Here is a 21,478-nt window from a genome sequence, read left to right as displayed (position 1 = left end):
CTATTAACCACCGTCATCACCAAATTCAGGTGCAGTAAGAGGTTGATTTGTCAGAATATCTGTCTCGGCTCCTTCTAGAGCCTTTTCTTCTTCCTTGGATGCCGTATCTCTCCCCATTTTAGCAGTCCCCTTCATTATGAAATGTCTCAGTATTTCAGTGATCTACAAATATACACTTGTCCTTAGGTAATTTCAACTTTCACAAAACTGAGATTAACTTGCAAAAAAGAAGCAACCTCATAGCACTTTATGCTTATTTTTATTTCTTCTTGGCAATAATGGGATTTTAAATGTCGCCATAGACTCACTTATTTTAACTTCCACCTACTGGCTTAACCTTTTGACATTTGCAATCTACTCTAAGACTGCATGTTAAAAAGAAACTTCTAGTATATTTTCAGGAAGTATGCTGAAAGTTGTACCTTTAAAAAGTATTTCTCAATTTCATTTCTGGATAATTCCACAAGAATTAAAAGGAAGGTCTCTGAGAGGCTGCATTCATTAACAGCGTTATTCACAACAGCCTGGATGTGTAAGTAGGCCAAATGTCCACTGATGGACATATAAATAACAAGCTATGTATTATACATACAATGGGATACCACCCAGCCTTACAGAGGAAAATGTTTCTTCTCGGGCTACAACATGGATGAGCCTATTACTTGTTAAATAAGCCAGTCATAAAAAGACAAAAAGACTGCATCATTTCCCTGCAGCAGGTATCTAAAGTAGTTAGATTCATAAAGACAGAAAGTGGTGTTTACCAGATCTGGGAAAGGGGGTGGCAGTTGTGTAAGATGGGGAAATTGCTAGAGATGTATTTTACAGCAATTCCAAGGTGCTTTACTGAATGTACAATTAAAATGCTTAAGATGGTAACTTTGGTATTTTTTTATGCACAGTGATCACAGTGATCCTCTAAAGTGCTATTTATAGCTATATGGTGTAGGTAGAATTTACCCCTTATAACATCATTTCCTCTTAAACCACACACACACACACACACACACACAAGGCCTCTCTTGAACTTAGTATTTATTAAACATACCAAGTATGAAGCATACTATAGTTATTATTTAGAGAGGGATGACCACTTGGTACAGACTGAAACACATCAGCTATTTTGTCTTTTGTTTATCCTTGTGACTATGTTATTTATGTCTGTCTTCTCTACTAAATAGACAGTAACCTCCAGGGGCTGGTTTGGTTCTCTATTATATCTCCAAGGCCTAGAACAGTGCCTGGAAAATAGCACAGAAATTTCTACTGAATGACTAGATCTACTATTAAACACTATCATCACCAAATTCAGGTGTAGTAAGAGATATACCATAAAGGACACAGAATCAACTTTCAAAAAACTAATTTTAATCAAAACAAAAATTGTTGATCATTAACAAGTTTATAAAACAGTGATTTAGTTACATAAATAAATTGATATCAGTGTATCAAATCTTAATTACTTTCAACTTCATGAGCATGTTTACATGGGTGATGAAGTACAACCTTTTTTTTTTCTTTTTAGCTATTATAATAAATAAAATGGAGCGCATGAAATAGTTCTAAACAAAAATACCTACAAACATACTTCTAGCATGTTCTCTAATGAAGGGAACAAGAGACACTGGACAACTTTTGCACCAAAACATAAACATTGCTTTAAAAAGCACAAGGTTACAGAACCATCAGCTAAAGAAAAGACACTATACTGTAACCAAAGTTGGTATTTTAATAATATAATGAACAGTTTGGTAGTTAGATCTCCAGTTTGGTTATTTTAAAGCATTAAGACAAGGCAAGATAGAAGGCTGCTTTTGTTTTGAGTAATTCTAGAGAAAATAAAATATATCTTAAAAAAAAAGAAAGAAAACTGAAAAGTAGAACAGTCATACCTACACAACTTTCTGTCCTGCACAAAGTCAAAATACCTATGCAGAATAGATATATAATATATATAATGTTATTTGTGCACAAAGGTTAGCTTATTATTAGCTCACTGCAAAGGCGTAATGTATCATATGTCAATTGATTTGGAAAACATTTTGTGTTTTGTGTCAAAAGGATATTTCTTTTAAGTTTCCTAGGCTAGGAGGCACGAACCCCAATTCCGGCATACTGAATATTCTTAATGCTAAGGCTTGCTGCTCTGGCTGTGTGTTTTGTTGTCCTTCTTTACTCTAGTGCCTGTTACAAGCATGTGTGGTGTAGTGGTTGTTGTTGGTGGTGTGTCTGTGTGTATACATATATATATGTATACATAAATTGTATAAATATATATACATATATAATTTCTCCCAACAGATCTCAGTCCAACCATGCAATCCAAAAAGTGGCTCTGCACAGATGCCCAGCACGAAGTTCCACCTGAGCCAACCCTGAAGCAAGGCGCACTTTTAGTCCTTCTGGTAGGTTTTCTCTCAGTTGTTTTTTTTTTTTTGTTGTTGTTGTTGCTGTTTTTGTTTAAAACCAAGCTACTGCAGCTTCAAGTATTTTGCATTACATAGAATATTTTTATAAATTAGTTAATGTTATATTTTCAATATTCAGACATATACTATAATATATATACAGTACAATAAATGCTCTCATTCTTTTTTTAATTTTTTGGATAAATCCCTGAGAATGTATGTTGACAGTCGCTAAGTTTCCACATGCACAAGCATCGTGTGCCATGCTTCTGGACGAACAGCACTGCAAAGCCACGTGGGTCAGCCTTTTCACTACTAGTATTTCATGTTGTTGGTTTGTTTAAATATGCTGAAATGTAAAGATGAGTTACAAAGGAGTAAAGCTGAATCCATTCGAGGTACTTATCACAGGATGGAGGTGTTCTGTTTGGTTTTTAAAGCCATTTCAATTATTTTTTTTTTGAGGCTGTGAACGTATACAGAAAACAGGAGAGCTATGTGGACTTTTGCCACTTGACAACATATACTCAGTGTAAACCAAACCTTTTAACCTCTCTCTCATACAAAACCAATAAAAAAAAAGAATTAAAAAATAAAAGCAAAGAAAGAAAAAGGGAAAAACTAAAACACACAAACTTTCACAACATGACAATTTAGTCTGCAAACGCAATATAACTATACACATATAATACCGGTGTGGCTCTGTTCTTTAAGTTAAAAAGGGTACAAAGGCAGGCTCAAGTAAAAACAAACCATCCCTCCCATCCCCTCCCCTCACCCCATTCATACAAGTTCTATCAACCAAATCTCTCCCGGACCAACATCATCAGTTTCTTTTTGCCTTTGTAGATTTGTTTCAGGTTGTCAATAAACTGTGTAAACTGAATGTGTCCATCATGCGCCATGAGGAAGGTCTCTCGGGCCTTGCTGAGGAACTCTATAAACTCGCTATAGTGCCGAGGACTGATGTGTGTGAGTCGTGAGTGCGTTGTGTTGATGTAGGCCCCGATGGTGGCATCCAAGAGTTGCCTCAAAGGGGCTTTGTCCAGTGACATGAGCTTGCCCGAGTTCCTCCTGCCATGAAGTCCCACCATGCCCGGAGTGGTCAGAGTGCATCTGCGCAAAATGTCCGACAGTACCGTTGCACACTTGACACTCTTGACCACCAGAGGTATTATAGCTGCCAGCTCATTTTTACCAAGGGAGTGGCTAAGTGCACAGGCCCACAAAACATCATTAATGGCAGGGTGCGTGTCCTGATTGTAGCTCAGGTTGAGGTGGGTCATGGCCAGGGTAGCCAGCTTGTAGGCCCTCATGGGGTACCCACGGTGCTCCATGTACCGTGCTATGGTGAAGAGCTGTGTGTAGCTCATGCCGGTGGTAGCAGCGTCCAGGACAATTTGGTATGCCGTCTCAAAAGCTATGTGATCCTTTTCACACAGGGTTAGCGCAGAGAGGGCACAGTTCTGCGGGTCCTTCATGGCACACTGCAGAGCAAGTGTCCGGGCACTGCTGGCCAACTTCTCCTGCTGGTGGCAGTCCAGATGGAGGCGGACGATTGTGCTGTTGGACATCACGGTGGTTGCAACAATACTCGTGGCTTCGGTGGGAGTAAACAGAGTAAACCAGCTCTGCATGATGCTGTCTAGGGCATAAACACCTGCAGGGAATACAAACAAGCCCTGTTACTGACGAGGAGGCTAGCTAGGTCTCACTGCCACTTTTATAATCAATGCTTACATTGTTAACCATCACAGGACACGAGCTAGCCAGAAAATCTTGTACAGTAAGGTGTCTGGGAGCAACCTTTTAGAATAAAGTTATTATGGATTGTTATTCAGTGAAATGCCTGAAAGGAACATGAACTTCCTATAATAAAGAAGCAATCCTCTTGGTAGCTGGTATTTGTACTGTGCTGCTTGCCATTTCAGACAATGGCTTTTTGCTAATGAGTGCTAGTTCACTGGGGCCTCCTGTGAATTATCCTCTAGAGAACTTGAGACAGAAGTACAATATTCACCCAAACAGGGACTCTATGTGATGTTTCTGTGTGCAAGTTTGTCCACACACAGAATTTTAAGATACATGAAGATGCAAGAAAACGTTACTTGCAATCAAGAGAAAAAAGAGTCGAATAGAAGTGGATCTACAGATGACTCAGTTGTCGGCAATGGCTAAAAAGATCTTTAACCACCTTAATTATACAAACCCCATATACCCCATATCTAGGAAAACCCTGAAAGCACATGATCTGATGAGAAGGTAAGTAAGTCACAGAGAGAACTATATAGTAATTTTAACTCATATTAGCTTTGTATTGCTTCAGTAACATATGACCTAACATAATATCTATTTTGAGACTAAGTACTCAGTCCCCAAAATAACAAATTGTTACACATTAATAAAAGAAAAATAAGAATGATTTTATGAGATCTCCTGGGCTAGCAAGAGGTATATATCCATATATTTTCAATGCAAATAGGAAAGAGAGAAAGAGAAGGGAAGGGGAGAAAACAATAGAGAAGAGAAGAGAAGAGAAGAGAAGAGAAGAGAAGAGAAGAGAAGAGAAGAGAAGAGAAGAGGAGTTTAATCAATATTCATCTTATATAGCCACAATTCTGTTTGCCTTGTCTTCTTTCTGGGAATGTGCATTGTCTTGGTAGTGATCTAGTGGAGCAGAGGGGAAAGAGTAGGCTGATGGGCCTCACAAATTGAACTTTATAAACAATTGGGATCATCTTTTGGCCAGCTACCATCTCTCACACGTCTGACAGTCTACCAAATTATACCCAGAGGTGGTCATTTCTTTGCTGGGTACTCAGAAGATGGGAAAATCTTTATAATCTTTACATGTGCTGAATAAAAATAATTTAATCATAGATTTATTGTTTTAAATAAGAAATTGGGGATCCCAAAATATGCTAGTTTAGCAGATGAACAATGCAAGTGTGCAAATGAAGGCTGGGTTGAGGAGGTGGGAGGGTAGGAGGCCCTGTAGGGATTAAAAGAGCCAAGGGCCTCGGAGAAGTCAAGGTGACAGAACAGTAGTTGTCCAGACTGGGGAATGACAGGGTAAATCCTATCATGAGACATCACGGAAAACTCCAGCAGAGTCTACCTACCCACTTCAGTAGCACACGTCACTAGCCACCTCACCATTTCCCGGCGTCGCCAATTTAAGGTTGACAGTGTCATTCGCATAACCTATCAAGGCAGAAAAACAATGCAGAAGATTATCCTAAATCAACGGAAGAAGAAAATATTTAATTCTAAGGTATAAAGCAGTAGGCAGATTCTCTACTACCAGAAGGATGAAGAGTACTTTATTTACAGCAAAGATAAGCACATGCACCTGGGATTGTCCTGGGTGACACCCTGACTGCTTCCTGGGAAAAAGCAGTCCACAATCTATTAATTTTGAGTTCACTGGGCATCCTGGGCAACTCACTTAATCTGTTTTCATGTGAAAAACCAGAGAACTAACCAGGAGCTTAGACATAGTCCAGGCCCTCTTCTACCCAGCTTTAATATTTCACGGTTTAATTTGTGATGTTTTTTGTGAGCTTATTTAAACAAAGAACCTTCCTTGATAATGAAGCATTTTAAAAACAATTTCAGTTACTGTTTCAGTCTCTGGCTGCTACTTCTGGTAATTCTTTCTGTGAAAGAAATAATCTTGGGCAAACTCGGTAATTTGATTTTTATTTTTCACTTTCTAAAAAAAAGTCCCTATCCTCTTCCTATTATGTTCACTTTTTATGATTCAAAACACCTAGTGACATAACATCCTGAAAGCCTCAGAAAGCGCTATAGGATTAACTTATTAGGTCCTAGGAAGACGGATGCAGGGAGTAAACTCTCACTAATCAGCCATTTACCCAGAACAGATAACATTAATTTTTCTTTCTGCATCATGTTTTTAAGATGAGGCAAATAATAACAAAAAGCCAAATAACAAAAATACATTTTTAGGGGCTGGAGGTTTAGCTCAGCGGCATAAGCGCCTGCCTTGCAAGCAGGCAGTCATGAGTTCAATCCCTGGTACCAATAAAAAAGAAAAAGACAAAAAAGTATATATATATATATATTTTTTTTAAAAAAAGAAATTTCTAAATTGTCATTTTATAGCTAATAACAGTAATCTCCTATACTCTCTACTTACACAGAACTTCATGGTACAGTGCTAAGTATATTTTCCAATGATTTATTTCTTTAAATTTTATTAATATAATCGCTACACGGAATCTGTAACTAGAAAACTAAATTTGTTATATAATCATAGCATTCTATTTCCCATACTTTAGGTAATTAGAGTATAACAAATTCTTTCACTGTTTTTCAGATGAGAAAAATTAAAAATGTTAATAGAGATTCCATGAGAAAAATAGAAACGAACTTTCCCATTCCTGGTTTATACCATAACCTGTTCCAAAACTGTAAAGAAGCAAATATCTATCTGTATGATCAACTGAAAACGTTTTCTGTCATGCTGAAATCTGAAACTGGACTCTGGTCCAATCATCCCTGTCTTTATCTAATTGTCTCAGGGTTACTGAAAGGGAGCTAGAACTGCCAAATGCAAATTTCAGTAAAAATCCGTACTTCCTTTAAACACATAACCCTACAATTGAGAATTACACATTCTAGCTTTACTCTGGTCTCTTACCGGCAATAACTAGTGTCCACTCATTCAAAAGAGAAACAATATTAAGGTCATACTTTAATTTTATAAGTTGAGAAACAAGGCTTCTAAATGTATAGTCTCTGTACTGCCCACAACTCTCAAATACAAATACAGTACTCTCCTGAAGTCTAACAGATTCGTTTCTGAAGAATCATTTACTTGCACTAAAAGCTCAAACAAACACAACAACTCTAAGAAGAGTCTTAATCAGCAGTCGTTAGTACCCCAAAAGAGATAATTGCCATTGTACCTGCAGGCCCAGCTCCAGAGACACTTTCAGAAGAGTGATGTCTGGCAAACTGTCCATGAGAGTTGCAATTTTAAATGCATCTTGGGCAAGCTTGAAAATGTGGGATGAAGAGTGAATGTTTTTCTGGATAGATTCTAATACTGTTTCCAGCCTCCGAACATCACCTGCAATGAACAAGAGCAACCCAAATCAAACCAAATCAAATATAAGCAAAAGATCCATATAACACTCCCAACCCCCCCCCCCACACACACAGAGCAGGAGGAAAACAAGGAGAAAAACAAAACATAAGGCACAGTTTACTTGACCTATCCACAGATGGCCCCAATGTTACAACTAAGTGTCCACAGTTACTGCAATGTCTATGACTTTCAGCTTCCCAGAAAAGTCCACTGAGGGAGAAGTCCACCCTCAATGAGTAAAGAGCACACACAACAGGAATTCACATGTTCTAACTGGTTTCTACTTAGATCTTCTTAATGAATATTTCAAGGACAAAAAATTTTATTTGTAACCAAAAATTCTGATCGGTTTTTTAAAATCTCAATCATTTACCTTTGGCTTGGCAACGAAGCTAAAGTTGCCACCAGGAAGTTTAATGATACTAGTAAATAAGGAAATTGCCAGGTGCAGGTGAGTAGCACCTGTTCTACCTCATGAAGCTAATATATGAGGGAAGGACCCTTTACAAGTCATCTGACATTAATACTACTGTTGAGAATTGGGTTTTTAAGAAAGACTCTTTGAAAAAAGCAAATAAACATACAAATGCAAGGATTCTGGACACTAGTACCTTTGGCTGCAGTTAGCATGGTGGATGCCAGCTCACACTGCTGGGATTCAATGTGGCTTAAAGTGAACCAACGAGGGTATCGGTTGGGAACAACTGATGCAATGTGGTGTGGGCGGGTGAGGTCTCCCGTTGGAGCAGTAGATTCCAATACTAGTAACCTATAATAAGAAGACAAGCAAAGGGGCCTTTAGTCACCACTTTCATACAACCTTGGTGGCAGAAATGGAAATGGCTGGCAGAAACTAGAGCCGTGGTAGATGCTGAAGACCACTGTGCAGGACCCTGATTCAGGAAGGACTGGTACAGTACCCTCTGCTGTCTGGAGCCCAAAGTCACCTTGTTAATGCTCATCATTGCCACCTAAGAGATTTCATTTATTTAACATCATTCAGAAAACTGTAATACTCTAGGAAATTAAAATGTTTAACACTGAGGAACTTTGAAACCCATGTCTTGAGGTTTACCTGCTACTACTGAATCTTATCATTCATTAAAAATTAAAAATCAACAAAAACTGATAGCAAAATGGGTATTTAAGACTGAGACAGCACAGTCAATGATCAGTAGGTAGCTCAGGTAAATAAGCTTAACCTAAATAGGACAAGTTTAAAACAACCTCTGTTTTCTCTTAAATTTCTAATTTCTGCAGTTAGTTTCTCTGACTGCAGGAAATTGAAATTAAAATGTGTTCTATTGGTAACTCAGAGGAAATGGCCATAACTGCACTAAGCATCTGTTCCTTGACAGTTTTGCATAAATTCAGTGATTTCTTATTTCTTTTTTTGGGGGGGAGTCTTTTTTCTTTTTTTTTTAATCGGTACTGCAGATCGAACTCACGACCGCCTGCTTGCAAGGCAGGTGCTTATGCCACTGAGCTAATAAATCCCCAGCCCCAGTGATTTCTTACTTCAAGCTACCTTAAAATAAGCTGATGAAGTTAACAATTTTCAAAAACAAAGGGCATACCTAGTGATCTCTTCTAAACGTTAAGCATCAGTGAGATGAATAAAGTAGTTGCAACTGAAATAATTCCTTTACAATAATCAAAACAGTGGCCTTTATCAAAGTGTGTCACTGTCAGGGACTACGGACTAAGCCAAAGACCAAGAGTTAGCAAGGTCTGGAAAAGATGCTGGCCTCCAGGCCTCAGCTAAGAGCAGTTACTATTTCATGTTCACCTATGGACAAAGAGATGTTAGCACTGGAAAGGGTGGCAAGGTAGGCAATTAAATAATCACACTTCTTACAAGGCTGCTAGTTAGCTTTCTCACAAAGTCAAGTGTTGTGGCAGATCTTGCCAGAGCCACTAGAGAGAAACTGGTCACCATCCTGGGAAGATGAGAAAGTGAGTATTGCAGACACCCTTCTGCAGCCTCCCCACCTGCCTCCCGGCTGCCTTGAGAAGCTCAGGTGGGCTCTGTGACCTCCTCCGTGCAGGCCTGTGGCTGGGATAGTCACGGCAGGTGGAAGAGAAAGGTAGAAAACCGTTTCCCTGTACCCTGCTGTTTCTCCCCATGAAGAAACTGCCTGTGCAGCAACCACAGGAGAACATCAATTAATGCTGAGCATTCATTAGAAAAGCAAGGCTTTCTGCCTGGCAGATACCATTACATAATTCAGAACCTTACTGAAGCCTTATGCTAGTTCGGTGTCATACTCTACCAGTGGTAGTAGCAAAAGCATCTGGTGGTATCATAGCATTAATATCCTTCCCTTTAAAACAAAAGTAGAGTTTTTAGGGTTAGAATAAGTACAGAGCTTCGGTCTCTACAAGACTATTTCAGCTTCCAAAACTGGGAATAGGATCTATTTATTATAAAAATATTCTCTAAATACAAAACAAGTGGGCTCAAGCAATTTGGTGGAACTGTTACTTTTATAAAATGCTAATATTTGATACTTTAAAAACAGACAGGAATACTTACAAAGTTTCTCTAATAATTTACTGAGATTTCACATTGCCAAGGAAGTATACTGAATTAAAGGATATTAGTCTTAAAACACACTGACACAGGTGTACAGACACACACTACCCTACCATGTAAATGTTGGATATAGGTGAGACAGAACAATGCACACTACACTTACAGCAACTTTGGGAACACTGGCAGCTTATAGGCAAGGATTGTTTTTGAATCTTACACTGGTTACAGAATCTTTGATGAAAATCTTATGGGACCACATTGTTCTTTGAGATACTCAAGCTTCTGGGCCTTACAGAATTTGTTCTTACATAGTTAACTATAATGATGTCTAATTATGTGCTTTCCATTAGAAAGACAGGAGGGTTTTTATTAATTTTTTTAGACAGGAAAAGAACAAAAAGATCATGTTGTAAGGAAGGTATACATTCTCTGTTGGCCCTTACAATTTAGAAAGTTATGTATAATATTTAAAAATATAGTCTATAAACTCAATTAAGAAGAATCCACCTTGAACAAATTCATTATAAAAACAATTATTTGATGAACTAACTTTTACTATATTTGGTCAAGAATATTTGCTATTTATCATGGTTTCAAAACTTGAATTTGTTCAAAATGATCACTTAAGGAAGGCTTAAACTGTAGTAGTCTTATGGTTACAATGGCCTGAAATGGTACTCCATTCTCATATTCTCGTATCAAAAGAATTGTCAGGACAAATATAAGTGTGATAGCAGTTAAGGATAAATTCTTCACTTATTTTAAAACAAAATGAAAGCAACAAATCACTTCCACAACACTCCATGAAGCATAAATATGTTTAGCTTTTCTGCTGCCTACAAGAAACATGAATGGATGTGAAGTTGGTTAGCAGCCTTTGCCCGGTGGGAACTTTGGCTCGCCTCTGCCCAGCTGGGCTGGGTATACATACCGCATTGCTCTCAGTGCAATTCTGTATGCCAATTCAGCATCATGAGGTAGGAGAGAAGTGAAGAGATACTTGGCAAAAGTGTGCATTGGAACGCTCTCCCGATGGATTATTTCGCCTAAACCGCTATATGGTCCGGCTGTGGGAAGAGAGCATGCACATTTTACATTCCTAAGAAGTGAACTCGTATTTCCTATAAAGTATACTTTAAAATTTTTTATGTAAAGTTACAACATACACAAGATGATCTAGTTAAAAGTTCAACATAACTGTTATGTAGAAAAGAAGAGAATTCTTAGTCAAGGTTCTACACAATAGCGACTTGATGTCATGAACAACCCTCACACTGTGCCACGGCTAAAATGAGAACCACCGGACAAAGGGCCTCTAAGAAAGGAGTTGCAACTACTCTTGCCATGGGTCACAAGTGAGCATGGGAACTTGAAACTCACAGAGGCCTCTGCAGTCTAACTGCAGAACCTGTCCCTGGACTCAGGCAGTCAAAGGGGCGTAGACATCCTAGCTTTCCTGAACAGGGTTGCTCTCCTCAGGGCAAAGGTGAGGGAGGACCTTAAGCCATGGCTCTCAAAACAAACTGTATATGCTATTGCTTCTGATGAGCACAGATAGACACGTGATTAATAAAAAGTTACCCATCTGATACAATAAGCAAAAGAAAAAAATGAGTGTAATTGGAAATCTACTATTTTGGGGGCCAAGAGGCCAATTTTAAAACATTATATTTAAGCCATCAAAATTCATTTCTTAGTAAATTCTGACAGGCAGGGCTAACTTCCCCTGTGTTCCCTGAATGTCACTTGGAGAGAGCAACACACTTAAAATAAGTTTTGAAAGTAAACCACAGTGGTCAGTTCAACCACTCTACACTTAGAGGTGTAGTTACTATAAAGTGTTTAATACATTAGTTTCCATGTTACCTTTGGGTAACATCTAGTTCATGATTTCTTGCATTATGGGCCATGACACTACTGCTCAGATTACATAATAATACATTTGTTTTCCATAAGAAAAATTCTGGCAAAGAGTTTAGAATGTAAGAAAAATAGCTCAGAAAAAAAAAAAGGTGAGGGGTTATTTGAACTGGGTTTTGGGTAGGAACATGACATATTCTAGATAGTTTTCACAAAAGTTATTTTTAATGCAATTGTTGGTTAGTTTTTTTAAAATTATTCACTAAGTACTTTGAAAAATCAAAGTACTTTAATTTTATCACATCTATTAATCATTTTAAGATATTTTTATATGTTTTAGGTGATATGACACTGTTCAAAAGATATAGCATTATGCTTGCACTTTTAGTTCTATAACAAAGCTACAGTATTTAAATTACTGTCAGGGGCTACATGTGTACATATCTCCCAAATTTATGTTGAGATCTCAAACCCTGATGTTACAGAGATTTTATGACATTAAAGTTAAATGAAGTTCTAAGAGTGGGGCACAAATGCAAGAGGATTAGTGTCTTCCTAAGAAGAGACTGCAGACAGCTCACTCAGTCTGCCTCTGTCATGTGAGGACATGGGAAGAAGGCTGTTTTCAAACAAGGAAGACAGCCCTCTTTAGAAGGAAATGGGCCAGGCCCTTGAACTTGGACTTCCTGGCCTCCAATACTAGAGAAATAAATACCTGCAAGCTGCCCATTCTGTGCTATCTATTAATGCAGTCAGAGGTAAGACACAATGCTATTTTACTTAATGAATAATCATGGATATTTGCAGTTTATCCATATTTTTCATTTCTCTTCCATTTTCTTTCATTATTTCCCTATCAAGCTCCCAAGTTACATTTTTTGCACTATTCATGCAAAGCTATGATATATAATCACTACTTCTGTCTGACACCTCCCAACAAACCTTTCTGCCAGGTATCACAGAATTAGGTGTGGACTAATAATTGGAGTAAACCCCAACTCCAATGTGCTAAAAACCAAAAACTAACAACTGGTGTTAAGTTATTCCAGAGGTGCTTTTCCAGCATGCCAACCATCCATCCAATATTGTGGCCAGAAAAGATTAACGTTCAGTAACAACACAAGTTACTGTCTCCTTTCTTCTATATCCAGGCCTAATTTATCCCTGCAATTTGCAAAGAGTACAAATGCATGCAGAGCATCATGCCTGCTTACACATGAAGCTCTTTCTTTTTGGAGTTTATTGAAATGGTCCCTGGGCCAGCCACTAGACCACCTCTTGTCCTTCCCGCCCACCCTGGGTGAACCCTGCAGGGCCAGGAAAGGAGAGGAGGCAAAGATGTGTCAACAGGGGCCTCTGCTCAAGCAGAACACCCAGAAAAAGGTTTGAAGAAATGAATGGACTAATCAAAGACTAAGACAAGTTCAAAAGTATTCATGAATAATGAACATGGAGGGATATTTGGAAAGGTAAATGATAAACAGGTATTACCAACTTTGAAAACCATATATCCTTTTCCTGAACCTTAATAATATAATGGAAATCACGTCATTTAGTACAGCCAGTGACAAACAGCATTAAAAAAAGTTTATGCTTAATTATATTGCTTAGATATAGAAAAGAAGCAAGGAAACTGAAGATCAGCGTAATTCTTCAAGCTTACCAAAATGTTTTTTTTTATGTTCACAAAACAATGCAAAATAAACTTCAGGAGTTTCAAAAAGTTAAAATTAAAGATATTTACCAAAATAAAAGCATGCTATTAAAATGCATTATCTCAAGATTACTCTTTAAGACTTACAAACATATAATGTATTTGGAGAAAATATTTTCTTTCAAATAGATCTTAAGCTTTGGACAAATAAAGTAGGTTTTAAAATGTTGTTTTCTCCAAAGCTCCTTCCACATGTAACAATTCAGGATAGAATATAAAAACACCACACTTTATCAGCCTGTCAATCACACATACACACACAAACCCACACACACTCCCTTGAAAATAACATACACTTATCTGAAAGACATAATTTTATCAATCAATTTCAATAAAGGTTATGTAACTATACTGATTTCATTTACCTTTTTGAGAAAAAAAATCTGAAAAACAGCATTAGCCAAAATTTGTTGGGCCATTTAAATCATGACCTTATAAAAAGAAAATTAAGAGTTAGCCTTTGAGATTCTCTGAAATCTTTTCCTTGGTGTATTCCTAATGAGGCCTGGGAAATAATTATAGCATGGAAATTCACTCCTATAGTCTTCAATTCTTCATTACATATGTATATGACTTATTAAAAACACAGAAGTCAGATAACAAGAATGACCACAGATTTCTACTTTATATTGATCAAGCAAATAGGAACATGGCCACCACAGCAAAAACTCACTGAATATGAAAATTACACTTAGCGACCCAAAACATTTCTGTTGCTAACTTAGATTATGTAATTGATTTTCTGCGTATCTCTTTCTCTCACCTGGCTAGCCCTATCAAGTTACTCATGTATTCCCCGCCTGTCCCCCATCCTCACTGTCACTCATTCTTGAGCCACCCCTCTTCTTAACACGATAATGAATTCTGGGAGAGGCCTAGGAGCAGGGCTTTTGTCCACATGTCCTCAGGGGGATTGGACATAGGACCCCTTGGCTGCCCTTAACTTGGAACATGTCCTGGTGTCTTTATTCTCATGATCAATTACATTGGTGGTGATAGATTAAAATTAACTTGCTGGAATTCCAATAACGTTGCAATGGGATTACACATATAACTTTCTGGATTGTGAAGAAAACTAAAAAGACGACTACAATACTTGAGTGACTAAATTCAGTATTTGAGATTACAATAAGGAATGTAAAGTTTAAGCATTAAATGGGACTGATTTTAAACAGGCTATCCCTACATGACATGTTTAATCAAGTGATACAAACTTAAATGTTTGTAGGTTTTGCTTTGGGGAGACTATTTTTTTAAAACAGTGAACATGTCTTTGACATTCTGTAATCGTATCGATCAGCACAACTACCATATTAAATACATTTACACAGTACTCTCAATATAATAAGGATGAGCACCTAAATCAAATTGGCTAAGTGGAAAACTTATTTATCAAACTACCTTCTAATAGGAAGACTGCTTGCTTGCGAAAAATTTTCACCAATGTGTCATCCAATTCAATTTCCTGAAGCTTAGAAATAAGCTGCTCCTCATTCCGGCAAACTTTCTCCTGGGTGTACAGCCCGTCCGGCATGATCCGCTGCTGCCCCAGCCCTATCAGGGCTACTTCCACAGCCAGCGTTAAGTAGGATTCCCCTTCTTCTAAGAATTTGTGTGCAGGTAGATGCTGGTATTCTAGAGACTTGCATTGTCCCATACTTTCTGTAAAATGACATAAAAGAAATCAGAACTAAACTATTTTTGTACATACTTAGATACAAATATTTATTCTATCCATTACTAGTAAATGAATTATTGACTTAATTCACAGAAAGCACGCATTTCATGTTAAAGTGCATACTTTTCCAGTATCTTTAAAAGTGACCATGAATGATTAAATGTGTATGATTTACGAGAGAGAATATCAGAAGTATTTTTCTCTCACTGAAAATGAATCACCAAAGAAAACTAAATCCAAAAAGGAATGATACTAAGAACCCTTAGTAATGAGAAAATATTTTAATTAAACAACAGTGTATCTGCATGATCACTACAACAATATTATTTTAAAGACCGGTATTTAAAAAATGGGTTTCCATACTTTAGTTACAATGTTGAAATTTATAAAGAAAACAATAGAGAATATAACAATGTGATTCAATGTCAGGGTGCTTTTTGTTACCTAGATTCACCCTGCCATGAAGGTCTCCACAGGCGGGAAGCTTGCTTCCTGCCTGACCCTGCCATTGCTCCTGTGATCTTCTCTGTGGGGGGATGATTCTTAATTCTCAAAGGGTCAAAGGGAAATCTCAAAATACATTTTAAAGGAATGTGTGATGTAAAATAGTTTGAAATGGCATTTAATACTCATCTTCATCATTTAAACTGGCAAGACCAATTTAAAAAGCAACTAAATTAAATTTCTAGTTCTAAACTCTATGATGTCTATCTTTGTTTTTTTAATCTCTAAGTTAAAGAAAGTCATAAACACAAATTCTTAAGATGTAGAATCCCTGGTAAGAGAATGGTAAGATAATAAATACTTTTGAGTTCTTTACACATAGCGTCAGCTCTCACGCTGACTTCTCAGTCTGTGGAAGCCTAACGGAAAGCACAAATATGCTATTTCCTTGTTCTCCTGCCGACCACAGGACTGTTAACTACACAGCTTCATAAAGCACAGTGTAAAGAAAAATGAAGACTAATGCCACTCAAGATGTAAAAAAAGAAAACACAATTGGACCAACGTGTGGCTTTGCTTTACCTGTAAAATCTGAGAAGCCAGGGCAGCTTTCATCCTCAGTGTGGCAGGCTTCCATGAGGCTACTGAAGAGAGTACCCACAGGGTCCAGGGGGTGTCCGACCCAGCCTTCCAGATTGGTTATGGAGGTGATGCTTTTGTGGGGGAGCTCTGTGTAAGAGAAGGGGATTGAGAGATGGGAGCGGAAGGGACAGGAGAGATGAGAATAGGGGTAAGGTATGCTTTGCCACTCAACTCCGATAAATTAGTTCTGAATTCAAATGAACATTCACTCCCCTTTAATTAAAAAAAATTAACCAATCCAAAACTATTTTAATCCCCAACTTGTGAATAATTACGAGTTCTAAACGTTCATCTGTACATCAATATCAGAAGTACTAAATTCTCAGAACAGCTTCCAGATAGTGATTTAATTCATGTGTCCAGTATGCTAAGTTGATGTCACCACCTGCACTATTAAATCATGTAGTATAGGGAAAAATAAATTCCATATTTTCTTCTGAGTAGCTAGGGACAATTACCCCTGCTTCCTTAGGTATGGCATTGGAGATGATAAAGAATACGCTCTGGAACTATCAACCAGATGAATCAGGAAGCCATCTTTCGATATGACTCACTGTCTCATATAAACTGAGGTCTCGGGGCAGAAGGGCCCAGGTCAGGTTTGGACTCCTACATGAGTATCAGTTACCCCTGTATTACTTTCTTTTTTGTTTGTTTGCTTGTTTAAGGGATCTCCTTATGTATTCCACACTGGCCTCAAACCCACTATGTGGCCCAAGCAGGCCTGGAGTCATGGTGATTTTCCTGACTCAGCCTCCTGAGTGCTTGGATTACAGGCATGTGCCACCATGCCCTTCCTTATTCCTTTATAAAAGTCTTCTTTATTATGGATCTTCATTTGAGGCAGGGTCTTTACACAAAGGTGAATAATAGCAAAAGATTAGTATTTAGAAGAAATATAGTAGTTTCTTTCTTTTTTTTTTTTTTTTTTTGTAAAATGTTAGTGCTTTCAACCTAGGATATTGAAGAGAAAAAGCAGCAAAATTTTAAAGATGTATGTTTCTACTGTTGTAAAGTACTATTTATACTCAGGTGTCTACTCAAATAGTAGTAGTTCCTTCTTAAAGGAAAATATAATAAAATGTATATATACAAAAATTATACAAGCAAGTACTGACTTCTAAACAAAAGAACTGCTCTATGAATTCAGCATTTCTTCAAAAGACTTCTGGTTTGAATTATTAACTATCACCACATAAAATGAAAAATGGCTTGACAGAATGTATAAAGATGTATTTAATTTTGGCCCTTGAGTCCTTGGAAAGATCTGTCCCTCTGGTTACTGTCACTGGCTTTCATATATACAATTAGCATGAAACAAACAAACATGAGCTTTACTCTTGGGAAAATCCAAGTATTTATGTTTTGCTAAAAATAAAAAGATGTAGATGGGTTAAGGGAAGTGCTGTGTTTATACAAACCAACCTATGGTGAAATGATGGGAACTGAGGACATGCAACAAACAAATCAAAAGAGGAGGGTGGTGTTTTTAGAATCAAGAAGCTGACAAATCATGGCAAACAGTATCACAAGTGTTGAAGTACTGCATTCGCTAATCCTGGACCATTAACAAGTAACTGCTTTGGCACTTTGGATTAAGAATAGCTACAAAAACTCTTACAGACGAACAGTAACAACAAAAAGACAGGGGAAAATGGAGGCACTGATATAGAATCCTAGTAATACTTAAGAATGTTCTGAAATGAAAGTTTTCACTGCTTACAGGATAAAAGAAAAACGTGTCTAATGATAATGACCCAGACTTAGGTTATAGAACTGTCTCAAAGACAATGAAAGGAATCTAGCCTAACATGCATTCTAATTTATGTAAATGAACTAATAACATTTCTTAAATATTGCAATGTTTTTACAAAACAAGTTTTTAAAGTTTTTTGTAAAAATCCATGATAATGATTTTTAAAAAGCAGAGGATCAATATGAGCGAGTTCTTTTGGTAGTATTACAAAAGTGTTCTACTCTCTCCTAGTCTGAGTATTATCCTTTATACCATTTAGAAATAAATGCCTTTTGCCAAAGATTGTGTGTTTAGGGAATGAAGGATTTCAGAAAAATTTTCCAAGAGGTCTAGCAATGTATTTTGCAAGCACCATTGATGATGTGAAGAACTGAACATACAGAACTGAACAAAGTAATCACACATCAGGGTTATTTACATTTCAATCCCATCTGAGCTTCCCTTTCTTTGGTTCAAATTGTAACACTGGAATGTTTTTCACTGTATAAGTGACAGTGTTTGTTAGCATTCATAATACTTTCAACACAGAAGGCATTAAAAGTTTCAACAAACACTCGCTCTGACGTCCAGCCCATTTCAACAACTTTTAATAATTTAAACACAAGATTGTGCGTATTAATCCAAGGATTAAAAATCAAAATATAACTAAACAAACAAAGTAAAAACATAAAAGTCAAACAGCAATTAAAACTAGCTTTCTTGATAAAAGATTACAAAGTAAAATTGAAATGAACTAACCAAATAAATATAAAGCTAAATGTGTAACTATAGAAGGAATAATAAATACATAGATTAGAAAAAGCATACACATTTCATTATCTGAGCAGGGCCTTAAGCATGAAATACAACCTTTTGTGACTATTATCATGGTACTTATTCAAAATTAAAAAGATTAATAAACTTAGAAAAGAGTTAATATGTTCTGTCAGCCAACAGCTCACTACCATTTGCACAACAAAAAGAAAAAATCCAGGAATTTAGTTCTAATCACTAAACAAATATGCCCTGATGCACAAATTACCACAGCTAAAAAGTTTCAGAGTGCTTGACCTTGAGGATGTCAGCCTAGTTTTCAGGTGTGTGTGTTTTTTACAGTTAGTTTAAGCATCTTGATAACCCTAAAGACACAGGCTCCCTGTCCCACAGAAGAGGCATCTGACTCACAGAGCACTCAGGTCATTCCCTAGGGTTGCCAAACTGAGACCTATTCCTGGAATTCAAGCAGACGAAGTTTATCCCAACAATCCTGCCAGATTTTAGATGCACTTTCACAAAATAAGTTATTTGACTGGTTTTTTAGATGACTCAGAAATATTTGTTACTCAATTAAAAAAAAAACCCTCCTTTTAAAAAAGAATTAATTAGTCTAAGATATTTTCCCCAGTGCTGAGGAATGTATCCAAGGCCTTGCAAGCACTCTACCACTGAGCAATATTTCCCAGCCCCTAAAAGGTTTTGGTAAAAATATTTTCTTACAATGTTTGACCAAGAAAAAAAGTGCTTAAAATTTCTTACACATTAGTTATCAAGTACCTTCAAAAGAATGGTAAGTACAGCCTTATGGTTAGGGTTAGGCTCTCCTGAAAGAACACAAAACCTAGCGATGCCATCATGAAGAGTCCCATTCCACTGGGAAAAAAAACCTCCTCTGAATTCACCTTTTTTTTGAGTCCGGAACATTTCCAACTGTTTTTGTTGCTGTCGTCTTAATGTGTTAACAATAGCTATTGCTAGTCGCAGTGCTTCTCTGGGGTACCCGTGAGACTGTAATGCATCCACTCTTGCACAGGCTGTAGGAACATGTTCTGAAAAAGAAAGCCAAGGGGCAAAGTTGCCACTGTCAGGTATATCTGTAGAAACAGGATTTAATAGTAAGATGTTTCTCCCAAAATACTATTAAAAAGACATGAGAAACCATTTCTGAACTTGGATTTGAATGAAAAAACTCAGCTCCTATGCCAAGCATTCATCCATCTCCCATTGAATCCCTTAATTCTCTACCTCCCACTCCAATAATGCTATAGAAACTAAACAAAGAAGTAAGTCATGGAAATGTCTTTCCGGTTTGGCCACTTACCATGCCAGAGGGGCCACCCGCGAGAGTCAAAGAGGGAGTTTTCAGTGTCGTCATGGTAACAGTAGTTGGTGTATAGGTCACTGTTGATAATGTGCTGCAAGTGGCTATCCTGCCAGTGGAGATCGCATGCTTCGATGGCTCGAGTGAACACTGTCCGATGTGGCCTGTTCGATGAATCTGTTTTTTCCACAATTCAGAAAGCCGTGTCAGCTATTATTCACATGTGAATAAATCAGTCATACCATTCTGTGGCCAGATGTTCATGAACACACCCACACACATTGTCTTGCACCCCCTAAGCAGAAGGGTGAAGGCTGAATATTCTCACATCCTAAATTGTAAGAGGCAAGTCAGCCCAAAGAGCCGCCATTCATTCACTCACTTGCTTTATCACACACAAACGTTCTGCAGCCATTAAAGCTAAGGTTAAAGGCATCCTGCGAAAAGAATTGTCAAGTCTAGTTTCCATGCCCAATACACTCAAAGAGGCACTCGGCACAAAATCACATGAAAACTCACTGCTCCCCACTTCTGAGGTGCTGTGGTGGGCTGCCCCTGATGGGATCAACAGCTCTCACAAACACTATGCAAGAGATGCGACACCAGCCATGGAACCTTTCAGGAAGATGCAGTCAGACTTTAAAAATATGCATAAGGGTTGTGCTTTTGGTTGTATTTTTTAACTATATTGTGCGGTTTTGCACAATTAAAACTATTATGCTTCTTGGGATATAATGAATAAATGCCAGTTTATATCCCAAAGGGCATAAATGCATATATTTAACATTTCACAAAGCCACACAACATAGCTACAAAACAAACCAGCGCACTTACCTTGCCCCTACAGGCTGCCTCCTGACTCCTGGGCAGGTTCCATGACTGGTGTGATGTCCCCAGCATAGTGTATGCCGGGGCATCACAAAAGAGCAGAAGCATACACTCCGAAGAGGGTTCAAGTTTCAGGACCTGACGGAGAAAAGAAATGTTTGGGGAATAAAGGATATTCTCACCTTAGTTCTTGGGACTATTCAATTTCTAAAGATTCTATCTATATTCCCATCCCTTGGGTCCCCACTCCAAACTTACCTTCAACTGTGGTGCAAGACTTAGCAAGCCTCAACTGGAAATCAGGATAACAAACTATTTGTATTTGTGTGTATTTAACTTAGCTCAAATTAAATACATATACAATAGTCCTTCACTGTTCTCAGATTCAACTAAATGAGAAGAAAAATCTGAAGCTTCTT

General features: G+C 37.6%; 1 protein-coding gene across 2 annotated transcripts in view; it reads right to left on the bottom strand.

Annotated features, from left to right (window-relative positions):
• Window positions 1–1,346: 1,346 nt before the first annotated feature.
• Zswim6 (zinc finger SWIM-type containing 6) overlaps window positions 1,347–21,478 on the bottom strand; it is a 180,957-nt gene continuing 160,825 nt past the window's right edge. For both annotated transcript variants that reach the window (XM_063258220.1, XM_063258221.1), the window contains exons 6-14: window positions 20,232–20,408; window positions 19,813–19,959; window positions 16,339–16,485; window positions 15,036–15,296; window positions 10,992–11,127; window positions 8,136–8,293; window positions 7,343–7,506; window positions 5,531–5,612; window positions 1,347–4,068 (exon numbers count right to left, since the gene is read on the bottom strand). In XM_063258220.1, the coding sequence (XP_063114290.1) occupies window positions 3,206–4,068; window positions 5,531–5,612; window positions 7,343–7,506; window positions 8,136–8,293; window positions 10,992–11,127; window positions 15,036–15,296; window positions 16,339–16,485; window positions 19,813–19,959; window positions 20,232–20,408 (2,135 nt within the window). In that variant the 3' untranslated portion in view covers window positions 1,347–3,205. The remainder of the gene's footprint in view (window positions 4,069–5,530; window positions 5,613–7,342; window positions 7,507–8,135; window positions 8,294–10,991; window positions 11,128–15,035; window positions 15,297–16,338; window positions 16,486–19,812; window positions 19,960–20,231; window positions 20,409–21,478) is intronic.

The sequence above is a fragment of the Cavia porcellus genome, unplaced genomic scaffold (genome assembly GCF_034190915.1).
Source record: "Cavia porcellus strain 051 isolate PalLab524CR breed Dunkin Hartley unplaced genomic scaffold, mCavPor4.1 scaffold_11, whole genome shotgun sequence".
NCBI classification, from domain to species: domain Eukaryota; kingdom Metazoa; phylum Chordata; class Mammalia; order Rodentia; family Caviidae; genus Cavia; species Cavia porcellus.
The sequence above is the reverse complement of the archived record's forward strand: the minus strand, read 5'-3'. Positions and strand labels throughout refer to the sequence as shown.